The 20,169-nt window shown below is 37.2% G+C and overlaps 1 protein-coding gene across 1 annotated transcript in view; it reads left to right on the top strand.

Annotated features, from left to right (window-relative positions):
* Positions 1-20,169, top strand: part of DDX10 (DEAD-box helicase 10) — a 186,680-nt gene that overhangs the window by 10,934 nt on the left and 155,577 nt on the right. Inside the window, exons 6-9 of the mRNA XM_074860118.1 lie at positions 38-227; positions 2,455-2,581; positions 3,825-3,987; positions 5,740-5,824. Coding sequence (XP_074716219.1) covers positions 38-227; positions 2,455-2,581; positions 3,825-3,987; positions 5,740-5,824 — 565 coding nt within the window. The remainder of the gene's footprint in view (positions 1-37; positions 228-2,454; positions 2,582-3,824; positions 3,988-5,739; positions 5,825-20,169) is intronic.

The following is a 20,169-nucleotide window of genomic DNA, read 5'->3' as shown; positions in this document are numbered from 1 at the left end:
TAAAACCAGATTTTCTCAAATCTATCTCTCAATTCAGTTCTTGATGAAGCTGATAGAATTCTAGACATGGGGTTTGCTGATACAATGAATGCAATCATAGAAAACCTACCTAAGAAACGCCAGACCTTGCTTTTTTCCGCAACGCAAACAAAATCTGTGAAGGATCTTGCACGACTGAGTCTGAAAGATCCAGAATATGTTTGGGTTCATGAGAGAGCCAAATTCAGGTATGCTGGGGTAATGTTTTTTTTGGGGGGAGGGTTAAACAGATGGTGATCCTTCTTAACTGTTTCTCTGACTCTTGGTTCCCTGAATTGGAAGTTACCTCGTGCATCCTCCTCCTTCCTTCAGTGTCTGATCCTGTTGTGTGCCTTCCTGAAAGCAAGGAATTTCCAGATAAGGGGATACTAGTTCTGACTGATTCATTACAAGGAGGCTGAACCTGCACTTTCCTTGTGGCTCCTCAGGCACCTTCTCAGACTTGAAATTTTTTCCCTCAGGAGCAAGCCCCAGAGTGGGTTATAGCTTAGGTGGAGTAGTGTCCTGGGTGTAACAGCACTCACTTCTGAATTTCTACTTCTTTTGTTGTTTGGCTTCCTTGCCTCCTGTGTGTACATACTTATTGAGCAGAACCACCAGATACAGTTCTTGATAAATTTGGCTTTCCAAGGAAATGCTACCCTATTGGGGAAGTGCAGAATGACAGTCTTGTTTGTGTATTCAAAGTTAGGTGCCCAAAGGAAAGCATGTGGCATTAGTCCATGTGCAGTAAGTCTTGTGGCTTCCTCGTGTGCTGGGTTTACTGTGCACATGAAGGCATCCAGCCCCGTCTGCACAAAATAAATTTGTCATGCCATACAATTTGGATCAGAATGGGAGCCCCTTGCTAGAAATGAAGTATGTGGTCTGCCAAGCTCAAAAAATCTAATGAGTCACTAAAGAAAAAAATGTCAATGTTGCTTTTTGGCACTTTTTTTTTTTTAATATTTTGCATTTTTGTGGGCTCAATCAACTGTCAAATTGCTTATAGGATCATAGAATGGTTTGGGTTGGTTGGGATCTTAAAGGTGATCTAGTTCCCCTCTTCCACTAAACCAGGTTGCTCAAAGCCCCATCGAACCTGGCCTGACCATATATGATTCTTTTTCTGCTCTTCTATGAAATATGCATATATTTCCATATGTAAGATGCAGAAGAAAGGTGAAGCACAGTGATAAAAACGGCTTTCCCAAGAGCAAATGAGAAATCATCAGCAAAGTGAAAAGTAGAACCAGGTAGAATATTGAGGCAGTTTTAACTATTTGATTTGATTATCTCTGTACTGTACTGCAAATACCTTTTTCTAAATCGGTAGTACTATCAAAGGCATCTTAAATCAGCATGATTGCCAGAAGAAATTGTGTGGTTAATATCCTCTTAGCAGAAGAGGATGTTCATGCCTAGTATGTAGTCTTCATTTTGAGGACCGACTATGCATCTGTTTCACAGATCTTGCATTTTTTGTGAAGTGTATTTTAATGTACATTTAATTTTTTTAAATATTTGGGAGAGTGCAATTAGATAATAAACTGAATCCAAAACTGGAAAGTATTCATTTGTTTTAGAATTTACTGCCTTAGTATATAATAGGTTATTGCCTTACAAAAACGGTTTCCTCTGAAAGACTTACAAAGTGAAAGGTGCTCGGGTGTAATTCAAATTGAATAGCAGAATAAAAACTGGAGCAGTGTCTTGTAATTTCACCCTCACAAGTGGCCAGCTTTAGTAAAGTAATTTTGAATACCTTTGGTCTGTTTAGGGTGAAGCAGAGGGATTGTAAGAGATGCGCATTTAGATGTATTTCAAGGGCAAATATGCCAAAGAATGTTTTTAAATTTATTTTTATTTTGTAAAGAACAGAAAGGTTAGTTAACATGACAATTCAGAGCTTTACAAAGTCATTTTGCATGTCAAGGTATAATCAGTGCAAGTACATCAGTGCTCTTTTTTGTGCATGATTAGACTGTGCTTTGACATTGTCTTAAGCACAAATGATGGTTTAATAGGATTAATAGACAAAATTGCGTTTTAAATCAAGGCAGTTTGAATGTTGCTGCTTAGACGTGGAAAGAGTTTGGTTTGCTAGTAGTAAATAAATTTAGAAGTAATGTCGGAAGTCATCTGTCCCTCCCCACTAGCTTTTACTAAGGAATTTGATTCATCTTTCAAGAGCAGCTTTCTAATGGGGCTGCTAAGACTTGTTCCTCAAAGTGGGAGAACTTTCCATCCTGACTCTTTTTCTTTTTTCCTTTTTCTGGGTATTTGTCAGATGCTCTTGACTTAAAAGAAAGGTCAGGCAGCTCTGTAGATATTGTATGCCTGTATATTCTTTCTCTTCCCTTTTTTTCTTTCTCTTTTTAATAGGAACTAATGGTATCTAAATGTACTTTCTGTGTTTTGTTTTTTTTTTTTTAGTACCCCAGCAACTTTGGATCAGAACTACGTTGTTTGTGAGCTTCAGCAAAAAGTAAACATGCTGTACTCTTTCCTGAGAAGTCACTTGAAAAAGAAGAGCATTGTGTTTTTTGCAAGCTGTAAAGAGGTATGGCTATTCCCCTCCTTTCTTTGTAGCATTTTAAAACTATTAAAATGAAGATATTCGTGTAGATGTCAAGGCATCAGAGAGGTGAGATTCTAGACTAATTTGTAACAGGAATTGGGGGAGGAACCAAACATCACCCACTCCTGTAGGCATGTCATGCCGGGCCTGGCTATCAGGAAGCTCAGTGACCCAGGCTTGATGCAGGAATGTCCTGGAGACCTCGGCGTACTCAGCTATTTTTGTGCTCTACTGTTAAAAATGAATGCTAAAAGTTATGTCACTAAGGGTCAGCTATTTCAGTTTTGTTTTGTGATACATTTTGTAGTTGGGTTACAAAGTCTTTTAGTAGTTGTGTCTAGTTTCTTTACTGCTTTTAAATCTGCATACATAAGAAATTACAATTGCGAAATAGTGCAGGGAGAAGTTTTTCTTACGGTTATATAAGAAATAATCCTTCAAATATCTATTTGTAGAAATGTCCTGGGACTGTTCTGTTGAAGTTATTTGTATGTGTTTGTATGGTACAGGTAATTATTCCTGTAGCTACTGCATGTATTGAATATTTTTACAACATACAATGGTCTAGTAAATATTCATTGCAGTTCTTCCACTTGTGCAAGAGATTACAATATTTTTGTTCTGCAGTTGGCTGGTGAGTACAGTGAGGTGGTAGGCTTAGTTGTACAGAAATTCTCTGAGCTGCAGTTGTTCCTGCAATATATGCATGTTTTGTAACTATTTTCTTAAGAAAATATCGGGTAGCTGCCTGCTACAGGATAATGCTGTGTCATGGTACTGTATGTAAGAGTAAACAGGCTGCTTTTATAAGAGAAACTGTTGAAGCTTGAAATAGTAAACCAAGACAGTGTAGACTGCCTTGAGTTACAAGCATAAGACATTACACCCCTCCAGTATTGTCTAAAAGCAGTGCTTCTGATGGACTTTTGATACTTTGGTCCCTTGCACAAAGCCTAACTAGTCATGCCCAAGTTGTTCTTGCTGTTACCTACTCTGGTTCCTTTTAGGAATGCCACTGAAAAGCATGCCAATCTTGTGCCACAGTTCATTGCCTCTTTTAGTACCTGGGCATGTGACAAAGTCTCAAAATAGCATATCTTATCTCTGATGTGGAGAAAAGTATTCTATTTGATGTGCTAAGTCAGTTACTATGTTCTGGATATGATCTTAACAAGTTGAACATTGAATGGTAATTTTTTTTTTTTTCCCCTGATATGTTGGGTAGGTCCAGTATCTGTTCAGAGTCTTCTGTAAGCTTCAGCCTGGTCTTCCTGTGCTGGCACTCCATGGCAAGCAGCATCAGATGAAGAGAATGGAAGTCTACACTTGTTTTGTTCGGAAAAAGGCAGCAGTACTTTTCGCTACAGATATTGCAGCTCGTGGCCTGGGTATGTACCCACAGAAGCAATAGTTATTCACAAAGTGATGATCTAATGCTATTGAGACTTTATCAGACTTTATGCTTTGAAGACCAACCTGATTTGTAAGAAATGAAGCTGTAGATTGCTTAAGAGCTCATTAGGGTATCTCAGATAATAATAACTTCTACTGTTTCTTTGCTGAAGGGGCCTGCTTCATTTGTGGTTATTTTTTTCTTTTTATCCCAGAAAGACCTATGTTGTCACTAGTTTTGTAATGGTATTTGTTACTGAAGTAGTTGGTGGAAGCTGTCTTTATTTGTTTGTAGACAGTCTAGTTTTTCTAGCCACGCTCTGTGACAAATATCTGGAACGAGAGAAAATGGAAATAGTGATGTATTTGCTTACTACATGCTGTAAGGCAAGATTTCAGCATTTTAATGATGTACCTGTATCCTGTGGGTTATTCCAAAGGATATGAAAAATTACTAACCTGCCAGTATGTGGAAATGAAAACCTGAAGAGATTTTAATGTCTGAACTATGAATGGCATTATAGGACTGTACTCTTAAGGTGGCAGAAAAATAGATGAGGGAAAAGCAAGAATTGTTTTCACTTGAGTTTCTTTCCTCTGGCCATTACCTGCTGAATTATCACAGAATCGTCTAGGTTGGAAAAGACCTTGAAGATCATCTAGTCCAACTGTTAACTAGCACTGACAGTTCCCAACTACACCATATCCCTCAGCGCTATGTCGACCCGACTCTTAAACACCTCCAGGGATGGGGACTCCACCACCTCCCTGGGCAGCCCATTCCAACGCCTAACAACCTGTTCTGTAAAGAAATACTTCCTATTAAGATTTACTTCACGTTTTCAGTGGATACTTGGGATTTTTTTTTTTTTTTTAAGTACTTGGAGGCATTTAGGTATGACACAAGACTGTTTTCAGGAGTCTACTCATTCTTCTTTCAGGTAGCAAGCTCCGTTGTCCAAAGTGTAAGGTTTTGTCAGTATGCTACCAAAGGAAGAAACATGTTCTAAAAACTGAAGGCAGAAATGAAGACTGTTTATCATACCTTCTACGCTGCTGAAATCTCACTAGTGAGGATCTAACATGGGAATGGTTGTTTGGGTTTAGAGTGTAGGTATAATTGTGGAATACAACATAGCTAAAGACTTGGTCAGGAAGTAACACAAACTTACTCCAGTGCAAAGCATGCTGCTGGGTGAAGTGCAGCAGTTAAAAAACGCTTATTCATTATTTCATTCACATTCGATGTTGACTTCTTTGTCAGGCTTGATCAACCCCTCCCATCTTTGAGAAGGACTGTGATATTTTTGTATATGGACAGCTGAAATAGTGCTGTCTTGCCACAGCTAACTTCAAACCCTGGTGGTGTAGGATATTGATACTGTAGGTGAAAAGTAGGTCAGATGTTGTTATTTAATTTATTAAACGTAGTGGTGTTCTATCGTCTGTGTGACACAAAGCATGTCTGTTCTTGTCAGGTGTGAAATTATGTTCCATTCAGTGCACTGTCATAATTTAGGAAATGAAGACACCATTAATTTTAGCTTTCTTTGATGAAGAGAACGATTGTTTATGATATGCTAATACATGCAATTAATTTTATTTTTATTTCAGAGGTTGCACCCAATGTCTGTAAATTGATCTAAATGATGGTTCTTATGGGAATTAATGCTCCAAAATAATATGTTGCTCTTGAATAGGAGGATTTTGAGTACAGTGAGCTTAAATTTTGACATTTCTTTACACAGATTTTCCATCAGTGAACTGGGTCATTCAGTTTGATTGTCCAGAAGATGCAAACACATACATCCACAGAGTGGGAAGAACAGCCAGGTTTGTTTTCACTTTTCATTAACATTTTAATGTTTAAAACTAGATCACTATAGGGACAGATCATTGGCTAAAGACTCATTTGAAAAAAAAAAAAATTGGAAAGAAAGATGGGCTGTTATCACCAAAAGACCGCTTTGGTTACTTAAGAGTAATGATTTGACTTAATCATTTCTTAGTGAGCTTCAGAGACTTCTTAACAGCAGACAGAAAAAATACCCCCAGTTGTTTAATCTGATCAGGGAAGATTAATAGTGAAGAAGCAAAAAACTTCTTTTGCACTTGGCAGGATTACCTCAAAGGCTGAGGTGATCATATTTGTGGGTGGAAGAGCTTGTTTTGCTACCACCATTTAAGGCATTAGGCTGTAGATCCAATTTCTTTGTGTAATTGAAGACTCTTCAAAAGAATGGAAACATTTGTTCCTTATTTTAATTTGGGGAGGAAGGAATCAAATAATGTTAATTACAGGTTAAATTTTTAATTTTCTAAGTCTTTTGTAGAATTACATTCTTAGGGATAGCTTTAGTTAAAATATTTGTGGCTAAGCCTTTATGTCAGAAGGGAGTTACCCAGATACACTGTTGAAAACCTGGTCCTTGATCTCTGAAGTAGGTTTTTAAGAGAAACAGGAGCTGTTACTGTGTATAATTCAGTAGATCAAAAACTTTACGCAATTATCTGAAGGATGAAATGCAAGACCTGGCATTATATCTTGCGCGTAGTTTAATTTGTTTGTAGTAGGGTTTGCAATATAGGCGGTTGTCAAACCTAATGGCAGAGCAGTTGCTTAGAATAGGACTTCAGCACTCTGCAGTGTAGAAATTTGAAATCTGTCTTCCTGGATCAGATGGCATTAAACTTTGACTGTAATAGGAGTGTGTACTTCCAGCCTTCCTTCAGAATGTGGAAGTTCTAGCCATGTTTTCATCGTAATTGGTAACATCTCTGCCCCATTGTGTCCTGTGCTCTCCATTTTCCTATCTACCTGTTATAATAGAAGGGAATAATAAATTTTTAAATGCTTTCAGAAAAAAATGTCTGTGAACAAAATCAGCAAATATTATATATAATTAGGTAAAATGTAGGTATTTGGCTAAATTCAAATCTACATGTAATATCATGGATACCAACTAAGAGAAAAGCGTATAGTCTTAGTTAGAATTTTGGGATTTTGCTTTTGTTTTTTTCTTCTTCTTTTTCTTTTAATCCTGTGTGGCTTCCACAGAAGGCTTGTAATTTTGTCTTTATGGCATACTATCATCTTGGAAGGGAAAACAATATATTTGGCACTGTTTAACTGGCAGTTTCTAGGAGGCTTGTTGAGCTCTTCCTGAGCAGTATTGCTGAGTTAAAGCACCTCCCTGGAGTTATAATCCTTAAACCTTTTCCCAATTCTTATTAGGTGCTGAGAAGAGCAATTTTAAGTATGTTTAGAGAGGGGAAGGAGCTATGTAAAGACAAATAACCCCCGTTTTCCGTAGTGCTTTTAATAAAATGTCACTCTGACGAGGATGTTAGCCTTTCAACCTGAAGGGTCTGTCTTCAGCGGCTTCTTAAATACAACCTTCTGTGATTGCTTGAGGGACAGATGTAGACAGGAGATAGGGGCAGAAGGTCCGTCCCGTAGGCCATGGACTGTGCTGGATGCCTGCCCCTTGTTTCACCAGGCTGTTGTTTACATTTTCTTTTATGTGAATTTTTCAGTAGCCAGCCCTTACTGAAACTGGGAGTACATCTGAACAGGTTGTTTGTGCTGGCAGGGTGGTGACTGATACTGAAAGCAAATTCCTTCTGTAGGAAAACCTTCGCGGGTTTTTTTTCTGTTTCTTAAACTGATAAAAAGATCAAGGAAGGTTCTACCTACACTGGACTTTAATTTTGGAGAAATGTAGAGGCTTTCTCTGTCCTTAAAGTAAAGCAGTCTTGGAAGGAGATTCATTTAGTGAATTTAACAGCATGAAATAAATATTTGAAAATAAAACAAGGGAGATGTCTAATAGTTTTAGGTAAACACTGTGCACTATGTAAATATGCTACTGCAGTTTTAGATGTGGATAACTGAGAATGTACTTCTCGGTGAATTCTGTGTTCAGTGGAAAACTTGGCTTGTTTTCAATAGCTACAGTTAGTATGAGAAGCTTGTGTTTCTTCTAGAAACGTGCTAAAAATGAACTGAACTGCAGTTTAGTAGTCCTTATTAATGAGGTTAGAGATAATTACAAATTTTCATGGGCTATGAGAGTGTATAATTGCATAGAATGAAAGCTAAATTAAATATCTCAGCTAATTAAGAACCTCTTAAACTGTAATTAAAACTGGGATGCCAAATACTGTTTACTTTTGAAATCAAATTATTTTGTGACACAAAAGTAAATATGAAAGTCAAGAGAGAAGTTGTTTGGGGATGGGGCTGAAAACCTTTGACTAACAATTGTGGCTGTGTTCCTACATCTGTTTTACAGTTTTGTAAAGCTTTACTTAAGATGAAAAATGTTTGATTTTTAAGTGGATAAGACCATCTTGTTCCCTAAGTAGCATTTTACTTTCGTTTCATCCTGCTGAAGAACATAAATTGCAACTCCTGCATTTTTTGATTTATGGTTAAGTAAGAAAATCTGGGTATTGTCCAGTAATGCTTTTACTTTATAGTAGAATTGGCATATCTTGAGTGTGGTTGTGGGGTTTTTTTGTTTGTTTGTTTTGTTTTCTTAAACTTGAAAGGTATGTTAGCATTGGAATGATTGGAAGCTCTTTCTTCCAACTGCTTTTAAAGTATTTATTTAAAGTCTTAACTAGTTCAGTAACAGAATTTCTAAAATACTGACTATATCATGGCCAGGCCCATAAATATTTTTGGTTATATTTTTATCACTCAATCTCCAAAAGTTTGTAATTTAAAATACTAGATTGCAGTGTTTTCCTGTGGGTTTTATTTTCAAAAATTCTGAGTAAATAAGAGCTGCTTGTAGCAATTGTCTGCAGAACTAGTTTCTTCTGGCTTTTAATTTCTGTTGATGCCTTCTGTTCTGTAGCCTAAGAAGCCTACAGTTGAGTATCTCTTTGATCAGTTTTGTGAAACAAGATACAGTGCCACTAGGGGACAGCAGAAGATAATAATTTTTGAAGCACACCGATACTCACTTTTTTCCCCAACTATTTTTCCAAACACAATTTCTAAGTTGTATGGCATGAAAAAAACATATATTGGGATGTTTTTCTTTCTGTTGTCATTGCATTGATGAGTAGAAAAGACACTGAAAAGTCTATTTTTATCTTTCTGCTCATGTGTAAATATATTGTATTTTGGATGTACCTGTATCCTGGTTTACATCTCAGTAATTAATTTATTTCTTTCCTAGCATTACATTCCTCCCTCTGCTCCATATTTTTTTTTTCCCCTTCAGAGGAGACCAGTAATAACTGTTACTTATGTTTAGTGATTTTTCTGTCAGGAGTCTTTCTTTTAAAGACCCAGGCAGTGAAATGTTAAACAGAATAAATCTTTTTGCTCTGTGGTTTTTATCTGTAGTATGTCCAGAATTTTATATAGGCTTTAGGTCTGTCTCAGACTTCTGATGGTATTTAATCCAGGCTAGTTGGGTTAGGTTTCTTAGGTGCCTTAACTGATTTAGGAAGGTCACTGTAGTTTTCTTGTCATTAAACATAGTATGCATATGGGCACGCATGTTCTGTCTAGCTCTACACATGCTTTTTTGCTTTTGGTAAATATATTCTGAAAATAAATGGAATAATAGAAGTCCATCTTCCAAAAACAGGAGACTTTGTTGCCTGCCATCTTTGTACTGGCTAGTGTGATGAATAGAGCCAAGAAATATGAATAAAGACTTAACAAGATCTATAGTTTTTTTGATGCCTTGTGAATACTGAAGAATACACGCACATCAAATTTTGTAAAGGTGAAAGGGGCGGGTCGTATAATGATCTTACTCTGTAATGAAGTAAATTCTTTGAAGCATGCTTGTTGGGGCTCACCTTAAGTAATAGCACATTTTATGTGTGAAAGTGAGACTAATAAGCCCATAGAGTAATCCTTGCAAGTGGCAATAAAGCATTTAAAAATGAGAGTGACTTAATGGAACTTTTTTCAATGGTGGAAGCTTGCTTCCCCCCCCCCCCCCCCCCCATATTGGGAAATATATCCCAGGGTTACATGTCTTGGATCCTGAATAAACAGTACAGTCAAGATGGCAGCTCCTTGTTTGATTATTTTTTTATATTTAAGACCCATTGAAGCACTTTTACTGATTTTGTTTTTTAAAAAGAAATTCAGTCTTTAGACTATCTCATATTATATTGTAGTCAAGTCATCATCCTAACTCAAGTTAAGTAAAAATAGCTGCTAGCAGAGGTCACAAGAAGTCGTTGATACCATATATTTGATGGGCAATTCACATTATTAAATTCTCTAAAATTAAACACTGTACCCTAGCTACATTCCTGACAGTGGCCTGTGATGCTGCAGTCATACTGACTGGCACTGTGTTATCCATTAGAATTCTCTTCATAATGGCATGGTATGAATGTTCCTATACACTGAAATATTAAGTGGCTAAGGTTATTACCTGCTGACGTGAAGCTATACGGTAAGCTGTAATAAAAAATAAATAAGCACATGTATTTTAATGCAGTGGAGTGGACACAGCTACTGTGGAAAATTAATTGCTTACAGTCTAGGCTGGAGGAACCAACAACCTCCCAAGGCCTTTTGAATTCAATTTATTCTGAGACTTGCATGATAAGGTTGGTGAGCCAGTGCCTATTGTCCATTATTTCTTGTGACTAAGTCTGTCTGGCAAACAAGAACACCTATCCAGTACTGCTGAATGAAGGGGATTATGGTTTTGTGGTATGAATAAAACCCAGTGCATGGTTCTCAGAACTTTGCAATAGATGTAAATGGCTACTGTCCAGACAGGAGAAGGCAAAGGATATTATGTGATCAGAGGAAAACAAATGAAACCAAACCCCAAAATAAAGAAACCCTGAAGCAATTTCTGACTTCATAGCAGTATTTACTGATAATTTTTTTTGAATACTGAACTAATGGCTATGCAATGGAGAAATGGGAGTGAACAAAGCATTAGAAGTGGCTAAAGCAAAATCAGAAAATGAAGCCATTTTGCTTTTTATTGTTTGTTTTAAATGCTCTGTGGGATGTTGGACTGTTAACAACCCATGGGAAAGAGCTCTCTTCCCTGGCTGAATTGAGGAACAAGCAGTGAATATGGGTTGTCTGCAGCATTTTCTCAGCTGTGAATAGCAAGCACTCTTTCTGGTCTATTGTAATTTTTGTTGGGCTGCTTTAGTAGGACTTACTGTAGATGATACAGCACAGTTTCAGTTATCAGTGCACACAGATCTCTTGTTAAAGATAAGTTGTTTTAAAGAAAAATATCTATTGCAAAAAGAGACCATTGATCATGTAAATGGGATAGAAATTCTGGTATTCATGCATTGGTTTTCTGTGCTGATCTGTCACTTAAAAAAGCAGAATAAACAATTGCTACTGTAGGGAAGAAACCCAGCAGTGTAGAAGGTATGATAAACAGTAGATATAACTTTTCTTCTGGGCTTGGAGAAGTGATGTTTTCTTGGTTTGAAGCTTAGATTTCACCAGTCCTCATCATGTCAGAAGGTCCAGAAGGTGGTGTAATTGGAAACAAAGTTTTGCCTGAATTGAGCCAGTATGAGAGACCTAAAGCTGTTACTTTGTTTAAGAAATATTTTAAAAATGGTAGCTTATATAATCAAATTTAATAGTTGAATTTTAAAACTATGAATTATTGTATTTCTGTGGAAGGCCTTAGGGTGGTATGGATATTAGTTTCTCTTTGTTGCAGGATAGTGTGTGGGTGAACGGATTTACTTGTATGCATATCAGATTGAAATAGATCTTCTCAGAATAAAACTGTCCATTTTGATATGTTTTGGCTCTGTTTTTATAGATGTCTTATATTGTTCCTTTACATAGAAAGAGTGCAACACAAACATCTGCATCAATTAAATGCTTTCTCCTTCACTACTGTAGTTATTTTATCAAGGAATCGAAAATAATTTAAAAATAAAATTACATGCTAGAAATAACAGAACTTGACTCACTCTAACTTTTTTCTAGTCCGTGTTATATTAAGCACGATTGTTAGGTTTTTAGCTAACCTATAGATTGTGAAGTCACTGTTTGTAACCTAACTTCCAACACCTAGATGTGTATTTGAATACTGAGATAGTGATTCTCTCTTTTTCAAGTACTACTTACAACAGATGAAGAACTGTACTATGGCAGGTTTTTTTCCCTCATCCTCAAGTCTCAATTGCAATAGTGTGTACATTAACAAATACTGATATAATTTCACTGGGATAGTCTTTCAGTCTTTACAGGGGTAAATCTTTGCTCTAGAAGCAGGGATCTGTGCTGCTTTTTTGAATTTTGCTTGTTAGTTATTCTGTGGGATGGAATTGTTCTGGATTCTTTATGGAAACAAAGGTTGTATGCAAAGGTTTAAAGAACATTATTCTTGCAAAATCAAGTGCTCCAAAATATTTGTGTTCTGGGAAGTGTGTGAAGGGTGCACAGTGAATAAAAAATTGCCTTACATGGTGAACAATTTGGCTTCACAGTGGAAGTAACTATTAAATAGTTTTGTATTAAAAGTTTGACAACCATGTATGATGAACAGAGGGTCCAGAGGAAGAAGAGTGAAAATATGTCATTAGAGTGTGTCGTAATGCACAGCAAAACCATGCAAATTTAGTGGGCTTGGTTTTGATGCTGTTCCAAATGCTTACCTTACTGACCTTAATGCTTTAAGGAAAGCAGTCTTTTGCTTACTTCTGGTAAGTGTCTAGCAAATTTGGTCTGGGTGAGAAGGAGACAGCTGAGAAGTTGATTTGGCTTGCTTGATGCCTGATTTCCTTGTCTGAAGTGATCTACTGTGGAGAGTTCCTGCAATGCTAATGTATCTGAAGGTGGCTTGGTGGCTTGGAATGCAAGACTTTTTAGGAGTGGGCTTTGATTGAAGCTCACAAGTTTTGCAGGGATACCTTACTTCCTTCTTTGTCTTTTGACAGATGAGATGACAGCATATGTTGATACTATCCATCCAGGGTAAAATTAGATCTTTAATCAAGTCAACTTGGTGAAGTCCCATTTAAGTTACAGACTGAAAAAAAACCCTAAAAAATACTTTTTTTTTTTTTTTTTTTTTAGTATGGTGGTAGATGTGTGGCCTCCGAAGCATAAAAAAAAATATGCTTATGGCTCCTTGCATGATTGTGTGTGGTAAATATCTTCAAAAAACATTATCACCTCTTTTATATTGAGTTTTCTGTAATGGGAAGTATTCCAGTATAGGAAACTGTAATGCAAGTATTTTTATATCCACAACCCTCCTCCCCCGAATTTTATGATTATCTCATCATCTCCATTTTCTCCTTTGCCAGTTTTTAAAATAGATTATTTTTTTCTTGCCAAACAAAGCAGAAATACTGCCTTTAACTCTCTTGAAATTTGGCATCAACTTATATCTTCTGAAATACAAATGTTAGGGAAACATGTTGCAATACATCTGTTCAAGACAACCTGCATAACATTTCCTGTAAGGTCTGCATATCCACACTGGGTATCCTTACAGTTCTCTTTCTATTGCTTTCCCATCATTTTTTTTTTCCTGCTGGATGTCTGCCCTACAGCAGAACACTGGTGCCTGATGATCATCAATCAGATGGTTCCCATTCCTGCTTTATTCTGGTATCACTGTGACTCGTATGTCACTGATAATTAAAATATGGTGCATTTGACGGGACTGTATGTTACGATGGTTGTGGCAAGGATATAAAATTACTCTGTAGTTAGAACAAGCTCAACTCTAGCTGCATGGCAAGGTGGAACTTTTTAACAACCGTGGTACATTTTCATCTATTGCCTTTGTGATAACAGTAGTATTGTTTCCTTTAATAGTATTGGCTAAGGATATATGCAGCCTTTGACTGGATCTGATCAAGGGTAGGTTAAGATAAAACAGAAATTGAATGTCTGTTTGGCCTGTACGAAAAGGATTTTTTCTCATCCTGTCCTCACTAAATTGTCACCATGCTATTAGTTCCTTCGTGCTTGATGCCAGCTGTCAGCTCAGGGTGTTTTTTAGCAGAAGTTTATGATAGATTCTGTAATGGTGAATAAACTATCCTCTTGATTTTAGTGTTTTATTTATTTTTCGGTATGAAATGAAACTATTTGGCAACTCTTTGTGTTTCTTTTCTAGGGAAATCATGTTCTTGACGCTAAACCATTTTTCTCTATTTCTAATTGGCAGAACCATATCGTCCTAAATAATTTATCCCATTTTCTTCTTGTCCAGCCTTTGGTGCTTGCCCTTGATTGTAGGCATCCTTCTTCTTATCTGCAGTGTTGTTGTTTAAGCCCAGCGGGCAACTGAGCACTACGCAGCTGCTCGCTCACTCCGATGGGGGGAAAAAACAAAACTGACATAAGGACAGGGAGGGATGAATCGCCAGTTATGGTTATGGGCAAAAGACAGACTTGTTAGGGGAAGAAAAAGAACATCAATTTAATTTGAACACCACTACCACTAATTTACCAATCAAATCAGAGTAGAACAGTGAGAAATACCACATCTTAAAAACACCTTCCCCCCATCCCTCTCTTCTTTCTGGGATCACTTCACTCCCGATTTTCTCTGCCTCCTCACCCCCAGCAGAGGAGGGGGGCAGGGGATGGGGGTGGCAGTCAGTTCGTCACCCATTGTCTCTGATGCTCCTTTCTCCTCAGGGGAAGGGCTCCTCACACTCTTCCCCTGCTTCAGCATGGGATCTCTTTCATGGGAGACAGTCCTCCACGAAATTTCTTCAACTTGAGTCCTTCCCACAGGCTGCAGTTCTTCACGAACTGCTCCAGCGTGGGTCCCTGCTGCAGGCTGCAGTGCTTCCAGCAACGAACTGCTCCACTGCGGACTTCCCACAGAGTCCCAGCCTTCTTTGGGTGCACCCACTTGCTCTGGCGTGGGATCCTCCATGGGCTGCAGGTGGGCATCTGCTCCACCATGGACCTCCACGTGCTGCAGAGGGACAGCCTGCCCTCTCACCACAGGCTGCAGGGTGGTCCCTGCTCCAGTGCACCTCCCACTCCCACTTCTCTGTTCTTCAACTGACCTTGGTGTTTTGCAGAGGTATTTCCCTCACAAGCCCTCCTCTTCTCTAGTTCCCTTTCCTAAATATGTTATCGCAGAGGTGCAGCCACTGTTGCTAATTTCTCGGCCTTGGCCAGAGGCGGCTCTCACTTGGAGCCGGGAGAGCTTCAAGAAGCTTCTCACAGAAGCCACCTCTAGCTCCCTCCCTCACTACCAAAACCCTACCACATACAAACCCAACACATGCAGTCAGTGTAAATATATTATTCCTACCCTTTACTTTATAGTGGTAATGACGATTTATCATAGCTTCCTTGCTTGTAAGTCAAGATTGAATTGCAGAGAAGTTACTTGCCTTTTTGATAAGTATTGCAGCCAATAGATGCTAGAAAATAAGACAGATATGCACTAGAAGTATGTGAATTTTTTTTTTCCCCAAAAGACTTTCTGCAAGTAAGATGCAATTTTCCATAGAATTGGAATGAATTGTATTTGGTATCCTAAGAGACTGTTAAAATCGCAATGCAAAGATGAGTCCCCACTCTGGTTTCTTGATCACCATGAGGAGATAAGTAATATCATCAACTACTACACAGTCCAAGAAAACTTGATTACTTCGAGGTTTTAATTTACTGTTTTCCAGCAAAGTTGAGGTGCGTACTTAGTGAATAATAAATCACCAGAGTGAATTAGCTTTTTGGGACAGATGTTTGGTTTTGGTGACGATGGACAACTTGAAGGCTGCGGTCAGTGAGAATGAGGGGAGAACTTCTCCTGCTGTCTTCTCATCTGCAAAAGTAGTCTTCCTGCTGAAGAATTGCAGTGGCTGAGGTTGACTCTTCGCTGCTTTATCACCTGTAAAGGTTTAAAGGTTTTATCTGTCTACTGATAATAATTACAGAAATGTTCTTTTGTTGGCTTTAGTGGAGAACTTTATTCTCTTACGATACTGAGGGATGTTCTTTTCTCCTATGTTTTAGGCATTGTAATGGAAACAAATTTTGAGCAGAAGATCTAAGTGTTCTTTGTTTATGCTGGTTTTTAGTGGCTTGTTCTTTCATAAGTTTGTCAATATAGAAGCTTTTAGTATGAAAGGTACAGAGAAAATACTTTTGAAAACTTCATTTTTCTACTGCAACCTCTCTTTTTGAGGTTATCTTTAAGACCATCATTTTCTTAATAGCACATTACTAAGTTCTTTCCTTTTTTGAGAAAAAAGATAATACTCTGCCCAAGTAAAACTCCTTTTTTTTTTTTTTTTTTTTTTAATGGGCTTGTATTTTACTTTCCTTAAGTAAACACCCACTGGTGACACTTAACAGATACAAACCTTCCCAGATGGTACTTAAGATTGTCTGGTTTTCAGCTTTCTCAATTCGGTAATTATTTCATTTTCATGTTTAGCTCTGAAGAACAGCATTAATATTAAACTGTCTTAATTAAATCACACTTACAATATCAAAATGGGCAAAGACTGTTTTTCCGTAGCTTCAAGTATGTTTAAAATATTGGCATTTAAAAGAGTGAATGTTTCCAAAATAGGTAAGGAAGAAGATTACACTGTATCACTAGTTACCAGATGTCTTTCAGTCCCTTTGAATTTCTGGAGGCATCAGCTCTGAGAAATATTTTTCATGTTGCCTTTTTTTTTTACCCCTTAGTGGTTGTCAAAAGGTGAGAGAGTATAGGTGTTTGGAAATCTCTGTCTCTTCTTTCTCTATTTTTGTGTGATTGTTTCTTTACTTACCTGTAGTACTACTTTCTCTATATAAAGGCTTTGCAAGACTTAATGTAAACAATGAATTAGTTGTTGACCATAAATACCAGATTTAATGCTTGTTTTCTTTTTGTCATGTATCTATGCACTGTGCCTTTAAAATTACGTCTCCTGAATTTGTACTTTCTGAAAAGGTAACTGACTTGGCATATAATGTGTTTAGCACTAATAACACAAAAAACACCTTTCAAGGGTCAGATTGAAGGTTCATCTGATCTTGCATCCTGTTTTGAGAGTGACCTTGTGGGTACTGAGAAAAAGCTGTAAAAGCAAAACTAATGTAGAATGATGTTTCCTGTACTGTATCATTCTAGAGTTTGGGTTTCTGGCTTGCAGAGATGATATTTGCACTCTCTGACCCTTGATGGGTATTTCTTCCATGATTTGTATGGCACTGACCTTTCCTAGTGTGTTGACACTGAATAAAATAAATATAATACAGCAACAATTTAACAATGCCAAGTCAGGTACTCCAGGATAAGAAATGCCAGAAGCCACAGAACTACATATATCACTCCATGCTTTTGACTAAATTTAAGGAATCTGCAAAAATCATCCTTTGTAGGTGTTTATATAGTGTGATCAGGATTTTTTTGTTTTCCTGAGATATGAGGAAGATTCTTGTTACGAGACTAAACAGATATTCTTTCCAGATATTGGATCATTCACATAGATCTTTTTGGAATCCTTTTCTTTCGTAGCATCTGTTTTGAAGAGAAGAGCAGAGCTGTGTGTTATTCTGTACTCTAAATCAGTGAGCCTGGTATTGGCAGCAATATTATCTCTGTCTTCCTGTCTGATACAAGCCTTGGGTAGATAAAAGAATATTTTCACCCTTCTTTTCAACAATGCTCTGAGAGCTCAGGTTCTTTTAATGAATAATTAGCTGCCTTGGAACTGTGATCATTGATTTTTGCCATAAAATGCAAGTCCTCTAATGTTTAGTGGCTTTCTGGGATTTCATTCCTTGTTCAAGCAGTGGCAGTGTCTGACATGCACCCTCTTTGTGGAAATATCATCTGGAATTTGGCTGGGTTAAAATATATAGAGCTTTCTTACAAGGTGTGCTTGGCCTATGTAAGTAAGTCATTCCCAACCTTAATTATTATATAAAGGGCCCAAACATTTGTAGGATGTTTGGTCAGCAGTGACTTGTATCCTCCTACGCTTTTGGAAAACATAATAAATTGCCTTAAGCCAAGTGCATGGATTGCTTTAGAAATTTTAGAAAAATTCTACAAGCTGATATTTTTGCATTAAGAACATTTTAGGTCTACTAACTAAATGGATTAAAATCATGTTAGTATAGTTTTTGAATGGTATCTCTCCCTCACCCACAACCCTAAAGCAGTATTTTTTGGGACAAAGTCCAAATGTCTTGCCATTTATTTTTGTACTCTTATGAAACCATATAAAACCGGTAAATTTACATAGTGTTGGTATCAATTTGATTTCCGTGTAAAATTTCAAAATCTAAATTGTAAGAGTTAAAATTTCATGTCGAAAGCATGTATTAAACATTTTAAAATTATCTTTCAAAGTCAGTCACCAAACCCGTCATGTATAGTATTGTGGAAAAAAAAAAAGGCATCTGAGAGCATTTTGTTGTGATTTTCTTCAAATTCATCAAATGAAAGCAGAGAGCTGTAATAAAAGCTGTCAGACGGTTTTAACTGCAGATTTAGTTGCTACTTGCATTGCTTACTATGCTGTGACAGATAGTGTTTATAGTTTTCAAACAGTTCTGCAGTACTGTTTTTGCTAAGTGATAACTGTTTATACTTGGAGAAATGTGGGCTTCCTGTATTCCATCTGAAATGATTTTTATCAGTTAATGGTATGAATCTTGCTTCGTGTGCCTGAGAACATCCATCTGTGCTCTCTTGCCTCCAACTTAAAACTCCTGAACCAAGGAGTCTTGACTTTAATACTTCCTTATCACTTAATGTCCCCTTTTCTGTGCAGAGAGACTGAACTGGTGTTTTCTTCTGTCATTAACAAGCTTTTGTTGGAAAGATATGTGACCTACCCTGGCATAGTCTTGTTCTCTGTGGTCTCTGACTCAAAGACAAACTAATAGCATCTCCCACCCTTGTGTGGACAGTTTATACCTTTTTTTTTATGATATCCTTTCCTTGATGGTTCTCTTGATGGAGAAGAGTGAATGCAATTGGAGTAAAGACCCAACAGGAGAATATATAATGGAGTAACAGAAGCTGAAGATTTATGAAATGGCTACAGATTGAATGGAATAAAGGTAGAGGAAACAGTTGACTTTCCTTATAGAAAATAGGAAGCATAAACCAGGTTTACTTAAGATGGATGAAAGGTTTTACCAGCATAGGACAAAAAGACAAATATGACTGGAGTAGGAACCAAACAAAAGGTCTGTTAAGGTAGTAAATAATTTGATATGAAATGTCACTTGAAAAACAATACAAAAGTATTTTCTGTTTCAAGTAAGTGGAATACTCATAGTCTCAGCAGTTTATGCATAGGTTTACAATCTGCTGCTGCCTAGGGACTTCCCTGTGAGTAGCTGTTGGCAGTTTGAGCTGCTCTACACAGTAATTTACCACTCTCTTATCTTGTTTTATCCCACACATTGCTCTCATCAGTTGACTGTGAGTTGGATTCTGTCCAATTTTGGCATATTTCCAAAATTTAGTTTGATTTGTGTTTTTTTTATATAATGGAGGACTCTAGGCAATATTTTCCTATCAACATGTATTCTTAAGAACTATTTATAAATGTAAATGAAGAAGTAATATACATGTTACAATAGATACGGACTTAGGTAACGCAGATAAGCTAACTCATCATTACTACTTTGTCAGTAGGACTTAAAACCATTGTCTTATTTGTTTACTAATACTGTTGGGTACTTTTTTCTCCATGATTGTCCTCAAGTTGCTAAATTTGCTGAAAGTAGGAACGGATGCTTTCTTCCACAAAAAGAAAGTGAACATGAAGAAGCTTTAAGAATAACACAGAAGAATTTTTATTTCTTTGCCAACCATGCATCTTGAGTAATTACCAAGTCATCTACATTTGATACAACTGTTAAGTGCATTGAAGAGTGAATACTAGATACATTCTCATGTGGGATCAGTCTGATTGTATTTTTAGTTTTGCACCTAAAAACTGCTTCTATAAATGAAAGAACTCCTGTTCTTATGCTTTTCTTTCAATGATGCCTATGTGACCTGTTAGAAAAGTAGTAGCCTTTGTTGAACATGCAAGTAGGAGTTGTTTGGGGTCAAGGCAATTATCCTTTCCTAGCCTTTACCTTCTTTCACTTGCAGGATGTACAAAGGAGAATCAGTTGTTACCAGGTGTTAAGACTTACCTGTTGGTAAAGGATGAATGCAAGTGGCTAGATCTTCTAGTATTGTAAGCTT

Source organism: Strix uralensis, chromosome 2, assembly GCF_047716275.1.
Source record: "Strix uralensis isolate ZFMK-TIS-50842 chromosome 2, bStrUra1, whole genome shotgun sequence".
NCBI lineage: Eukaryota > Metazoa > Chordata > Aves > Strigiformes > Strigidae > Strix > Strix uralensis.
This window is presented reverse-complemented; position numbering and strand designations above follow the sequence as displayed.